The sequence below is a fragment of the Acomys russatus genome, chromosome 3 (assembly GCF_903995435.1).
Source record: "Acomys russatus chromosome 3, mAcoRus1.1, whole genome shotgun sequence".
Classification (NCBI taxonomy): domain Eukaryota; kingdom Metazoa; phylum Chordata; class Mammalia; order Rodentia; family Muridae; genus Acomys; species Acomys russatus.
In genome coordinates, this window is record NC_067139.1 from 80,390,163 (window position 1) to 80,397,441 (window position 7,279).

General features: G+C 36.9%; 1 protein-coding gene across 1 annotated transcript; it reads right to left on the reverse strand.

The window, feature by feature from the left end:
* Positions 1-6,160: 6,160 nt before the first annotated feature.
* Positions 6,161-7,070, reverse strand: LOC127186748 (olfactory receptor 4N5-like). Its single transcript, XM_051142987.1, is given in 2 exon segments — positions 6,161-6,347; positions 6,349-7,070. Coding segments are annotated over 2 exon segments (909 nt in total).
* Positions 7,071-7,279: the final 209 nt, after the last annotated feature.

Here is a 7,279-nt window from a genome sequence, read left to right on the forward strand (position 1 = left end):
ACCAGACTATTAATCACCCCCAATTCCAATTCCCTGGCATTTGCATTCTTTCCTTTGAGAGGACAACCCCTGCATGCTTAGCTTTCTTGGTGTCCCCAGAGGTTTGTGGGCACAAGGACAACATCCTCTCCCTTCCATTTTTATTTAAATTGAGTTCTTCTTTTCTGTTTTTCTTTTTCTTTATTCTTCTCTCATACAGTACATGTTGACTATAGCCACACCTCCCTTCCCTCTTCCCAGTCCCACCTCTCTTTGCCCCAGATTCACTGATAGTCCATTTCCCTTCAGAAAAGATCAGACCTCCTAATTATATCAATGGAACATGGCATAAAAAGATGCAATAGGACTAGGCCCAGAGCCTTATATCAGGGCTACACAAAGGCATTCTTTTACATGAAGATATGCAGTTAGGCCAGCACCATTTGTTGAAGTGCAGGGACAAAAATTAATGCCATGTTCTATATGTAATGTATATTCTGCAACTAATAACGTGGTCTGTGAATGTTCTGGGAGAATTTGTCCTCCAGGTGACCCTACTCCTTCCTGCCTCCCAGGAATGACCATGTACTGCCGTAAACTGGTTCTGCCAGCAGTCTCCAGAAACTCCATTGGAGATATTAGATACAATTAGCTCCCAATGCTCCTCTGAGATAAAAAAAAATCTTCCCCTCCAGATCTACCCTCCACCCAACCTGCCTGAAGGTTGACATTCCTGTGACCTACAACCCTGCTTATGTTTTTTCCCCTATAAATCCATTCCCCTTGAAATTCTGGGGTCACTCTCTTATCCTGCTGTGTCAGGAAGGATTGTGACCCGCATCTTGAGCCTGTAATAGAGGACCCTGTGTATGCTGCCTTGGTATCGAGTCCTGGTGGTCTTTTTTGGGGGGTCTTGCCATCTGGGCGATCTCAGTATTACAAAAGATGCTTTTTTTTTCATTGTGCATTTCTGGATTCTTTATAAAAACAACAACAACAAAATCAGATGTCCAAGGGTGTGTGCCTTTATGTCTGTGTCTTTGATTCGATTCCATTTCTCTGTTTTTATGCAAATACCCATGTGGTTTTGAATTACTATTGTTTTCTGGTACTGCTTCAAATCAGAGAGGGTAATACCTCAGTAATCTCTTTTATTTTTCAGGATTGTTTTAGCTATCCTGGCATAGCTCCTTTATACATTTTTAAAGGAAAAATATTGGTTGTAATGGAGGTCAGGGTTGAATGTATTGTTTCTATGGCTAGTCTAATTCATATAGGTAAGCATAAGAGAACTATATTAATAGCTATCAGAGGACAGAGCAAACGAGAAAGGTCCTTATCAATGATGTCCATTCAAAGGTCACTTGAGGAATTTTGTCTGTCTTTCTGTAAATCATTAATTTGACCATCAATAGTATATGGAAAAACTGACACATTAAAGCAACACATGCCAGGAAATTATTGACAACCAATATTATGCTTGAACAACAACTAATCCATAGTAGTTCTAATTAATAAAATTATGGGCCCAGGCAAACCTCTTGATCTAAAACCTGTCCTACCTGAGAAATATGCTAGGGCAAAGGTGGCACAAAGCTTGTGGGAATAATGAACAAGTGTCTGGTTTGTCTTTAGGCCTACTCCACAAAACTCATACCCAGAACTGCTTGGGTGGCCAGATAGCCCAGAGATGGAGGGTAAATCCAAATACTACTGGCCTAAAAGAAACAAACAAACAAAAAACAATGAATGGCTCTTAATGATATTCTGCTATATTCATCTATCAGTGCTTTCCAGACAGTACACACACACGAGAGAGAGAGAGAGAGAGAGAGAGAGACAGAGAGAGAGAGAGAGAGAGAGACAGAGAGAGAGAGAGAGAGAGAGAGAGAGAGAGAGAGAGAGACAGACAGACAGACAGACAGACAGACAGACAGACACAGACATAGACAGAGAGCACAAGCTCAGAACACACTGCTCTAAAATGGAATTTTCCATCAAATCCCTCCATACAGAGTTCAGGGCCTGGACATGGTAGGAAATCTAAGAGTTAGAAGAGATGGAAGACAGGAGAACAAGGCTCTCTACATCAGCTGGCAAAGCTCCTATGAACTCACAGTGACTGAAGCAGCACTCACAGGGCCCACATGTGTCTGCATCTACGTCCTCTGCATATATATTACAGCTTTCAGTTTAGTATTTTATGATGCCTGTGTGTGTAAATGAGTGAGATTCTGATTCTTGTGCCTTCTTCCTGTTTGTTTGCCTCACCCAACATGGATCTGCTGATTTTTGTTTTAACATATATGTTTTTTGCTAAAAATAATACAATATTTTGAAAAAGTAATAATTTAAATTAGTCAAATTTTTTCAGTTACAGATGATAAATTGTACTTGATGACAGAAAATATTTATATATACATATACCTGAAATACTTTCATATACACAGACTCACACGCAGTATAAATATTAGAAATAAAAAACTTGACATAGTATAAATATTAGAAATAAAAAACTTGACTATTAATAAGGATATTAACAGTAGTAGAGATGTGACAGAAAGAAAAGAAAGGTAGTAGAATGAATATGGTTAAAATACATGATGCACTTGAAGATACTCTCGCCATGACTCTCCTCACTATATACAAAGAATATGCCTTAGTAAAAGTGAAGAAAAACATTTAAATGCAAAGCAGTAAATCACTATGAATAAATAAGTATTGAAGCAATATAAGTCATTATTCCTCAATTATTGTCACTGAGATTTAACTAAATGAATTATTTTTGTCACAGATGATAAATTAGATAACAAAAGAAAGTTCTTATCCATATATTACAGTAAATATGCTATCTTCATAGTCCTGTTAATTGGTTAATCCAAGCTTATGCTTCAAAAGACCAGGCCCAAACTATAACTGACTCCTTGAGCCTGAGGTGCTTGTAGCATTTCACAATCACCTTGTGGCTCATTTGGTTCTTGCCACAGGGTGAACTTGTCCACCTTCTAACTGATCAAACCCATTCTCTATAGACTGAATAATACTAATTTTATTCCATGGCAAAGCTAATGTAAAATGTCTTACACTTTATCAAAATGTATAATTGTAGTTTATTCTCAGTGCTGGTATTTACCTCTGCTGATCCTGGCAGAGCAGTGGCCTCTTTATCGTGTATGCGGTGCCGTTATGAATATATAGCTGTTATCCTCCTTACCTCCTGCTAAATATATGATAAATGACTAGAGCTTTTAAAAAGAAAAATAGAAATTAGAAACTTGTACATAAGACGAGCAGTCTACCTGATCAAGTGGGATTTTTCAAAGGAGCATGTTACTGTTCTCTTAGACTCAGAGAGAGGACTCCTATATGTCACAAATTCATGAGCTCATGTGACTTTCTCTAGAAAACACACTCCCTGGGAGGCCTTAATTGAAGTGGTTACATCACTAAATCCACCTGCCAGAGATGATAGACCTGATGAAATTTAAGTTTCCTTGTTTTACCTAATACATCTGAAGATTTATAACAACATTAGGACAGCATGGGACAGGCTGTTGAGATGGGTCAGTGGCTAAAAGCATTTGTTGCCAAGACTGACCACTTGAGATGAATCCCGAAGACCCATGTGGTAGAAGAAAATAGACTTGGTAAAGTCATCCCCTGACCTCCATATGTACAAACAAACAGAAAATATGTAAATATTTAAATATATAAAACATTTTAAAGAAGAACAGCATAGATGGTAACTCTGTAGCTTTGTGGTTTAATAACATAGATAAGTAAACTTTAAAAATCTAAATAATAACTTAAGAAGTTATCTTGTAATTTATGTTCTGAGTCTTACTATGAAGTTCTGCTGGCTTCAAGCTCACTGGGATTCACCTAACATTGCTGCTCTCTCAAGTGCCCCAAAATTACAGGAGTGTACCACAAAACGCAGCTTGAAAACACACTTTGTGTTTTTAGTTCATTGGCAATGTCTCCACGGTTATTGAACAAATATAACCCTCTTGAAAAAGTACAAAGAATCAAGCAGTTAAACAAATGAAGGCTATGTTTCCATACTTATTTCTAAAACCCAAAGATTCTGCTAATGTATTTCTTACTCTGCCTCAGTCTTATATATTTAAAATTTTATTTTCTTTTATTGCAGTTTTTATGATAATCGAGATTGATCTAGGGCATTGTGTATATCAGAGAAGTGCTCTACCAACTGAGCTACGTACCTGATTCTAGGATGTTCAAAACTGTTTCAACAAACGTACATACACATACACATAAACATAGCAGGAAACACTCAATTTAATTATATTTTATTTATATATATATACACTCTGCAGTTTCAAATCAGAATAAACATATCTAAATTCTTATTTTTCATTTCACTATGGTAACACATTGAGCAACTTCCTCTTAGCTTTTAGAAATACATAGTACATTTTTATCCATTGTTTTCTCATTGCATACTAACATCCAGCAACTTGTTTTTCATATGTAACTGAAACGTAATACCTGCTGAGCAAACTTTACCATCTGTCTGTATCCTCTACTTTTCTAGACAAGGTTACTGCCATTCTAGTCTCAACTTCTATGTGATAAAACTTTTCAGATTTCACATGTTAGACCATGCCTTCTGCTCCTGTTTATCTTCCTTAACATAATGACTTCAGTCCTATTAATACTGGAGCAAGTCACCGATTATACCATTTTATGGCTGAATATGGGTACATTAATGTCTAAATATACACAAATACATACACGGCAATTTTCTTCCTCCATTTATTTATTTATGGATGTCTACATCGCTTTCATTTTCTTGCTATTTTAAGTAGTACTACACTAAGGATGAGACAGCTGTTAACTGAGGCATCCTAATTTCCTTTCTGTTGAGTGTGTGCTTGGTAGTAAGTTTGCTGGATGAGCTAAGAAGTTTTTTTTTTTTTTAAAAGAAACTCTAACCTATTCTATATAATGATGGTGTAAATGTATATTTCTCCTCAGGAATTAGTATTACTTTTTCTATAATTGTTACTTTCACTAGAATGAGGTACTTGTGAGTTGATAGAACTCTGCAATGAAATTTATAAAATATGAATGAAAAATTTGTGATGGATAAGCTGGCAAAATTTCTCAGCAAGGAAAGGCACACACTACCAAGCCTGATGACCTGAGATTGATTTCTAGCATTCACATTAGACAAGGAAATGATATCCTTGGTTCATGAGTTGGAAGAATCATTGCTGCTAAGATGTCTGCTTTGTTCATGATTGTTTTGAGATTCAAAATAATCATTAGCAAAATACCAATGAAACTCTTATAGCAATAGAAACAACTCATCTTACTACAAGATTGATATAGAATAAATAAAAGTGAAGTTTTAAGACACACAAAACTGTCTTAGGATATATTCTGGTAAATATTACAATACCTCCATTTTCCTCTAACTAGAAAAATTAAGACTTTATTGTGTTCAGGAAAAAAAACACATATCAGGTAACATTCAATTTAATTATATTTTATTAATCATATACATTATTTTATACTTTTCAGGATTTTCCTTAAATCAAATAAAAATATTGTATAATATTTATATATTTCAATAGTCTCATTTTAAGATTTTAATAATTAAAGTTATCTAAAAATATAAAATCTAAGATATTTTGTCCTTATTTATCAGTTAAATTCTACTACTTCTATAGCCCTTAATTCTATTTTAAGTTAAATCTATTTGAACTGTTCTATTCCAGTTTTTGTTCTTCAAATGTACCTAAATCTTCACATTTGAGTTTCTGTGCCTTCTATGATCTTATTTTGTTACACAATTGTGCTTTGTTTCCTGTAAATACTCACAATTTCAGTCAAATGCCACTCAATAACCTGCTTTAAAACCAAAGCTATGGCCCTCTCTCTAGTCTACAGCTTGTACAATACTATTCTGAAAAAATAGCCAACCTACTAATTCTAGTGATGTTCTTCCAATTCAGTTCACTAGGCTTCATTCACTTGAATATAACTCTATGAGACCTAGCGTTGTACCTGTCTTATCCATGTGCTCAGAACAGTTTCAGAAAACTAAAATTACACAACACAGTATTTGCCAAAGAACTGATTCGATGCATGGAGTTTAATTAACTTAAACTGTCTTTTCTGTCCCTTTCTGTTTTCTCTTTCTTTTATCCAGTCAGCAGGCCACATACTGATTTAACAACTTCCTCATAGAAGTTTTGACCTCCTGGTTGCGAAGTGTATAGATCACAGGATTCATCAAGGGAAAGATGACCGTATGGAAGAGAGAAACAACTTTGTCAGCTTGGAAAGCCTGGAAGGGGCGGGTGTAGATAAAAATGGCAGGCCCGAACATGAGAAATGGTGCACGTAGAGACGGCTTTGCTCTTCCCCTCAGAAGAATGCCCTTTCACATGGTAGAGGATGACAGCATAGGAGGCTAGAAGTCCCACGAAGCATAAGAGGGAGAGGAGCCCACTGTTAGAGACCATCAGGAGCTCCACTGCAAAGGTGTCAGTGCAGGCTAGCTTAATGACCTGGGGAACGTCACAGAAAAAGTTATCCAGCTGGTTTGGCCCACAAAAGGGCAAGTTCAGGATAAGAGCCACTTGCACGATGGAATGAGCAAAGCCCCCGAGCCACAGAGCCAACAGTAATGCATAACAGACTCTAGGGCTCATGAGAGTTGTGTAGTATAAAGGACGGCATATAGCGATATAACGGTCAAAGGCCATCACAACCAGAAGGAACATTTCCCCCGCTCCGAGAAAGTGCAGGAAGAACAGCTGAGTTATGCAGCCTTTATAGGAAATGACTTTCTTCTCACAGAAGAAGTCCACAAGCATCCTAGGAGCTACAATGAAAGAGTAGGAGGCATCCAGGAAGGCCAAGTTTCCCAGGAAGAAGTAAAGTGGGGCTGTGAGTCCGGGGTCCGATCTAATGGTGAAAATGATAAGAAAGTTTCCAGGAAGAATTATTAAGTAGAAAGCTGAGAGTAGTGCAAAGACCAGGAGTTGAGTATCTTGAGATTGGGTCAAGCCAAGGAGGATGAATTCTGTTACAACTGAGCTGTTCTTGGTCTCCATCATGCCCTAATCTACAGAATAAAACATGTTATGTTTTATACATGCCTTTCCTTCTGTTTCATGGCTCAAATTCACATGAAAGCAGTGTTCTCCATAACCAGTGCACCATACTCTGTTAACCTCTGCTTGTCCTAATCCTCACTAAGACATTTCCCTTCTATAGATACCTCCATTGCCAGGTAACCTCATGTTTCTATACACCTGCAATT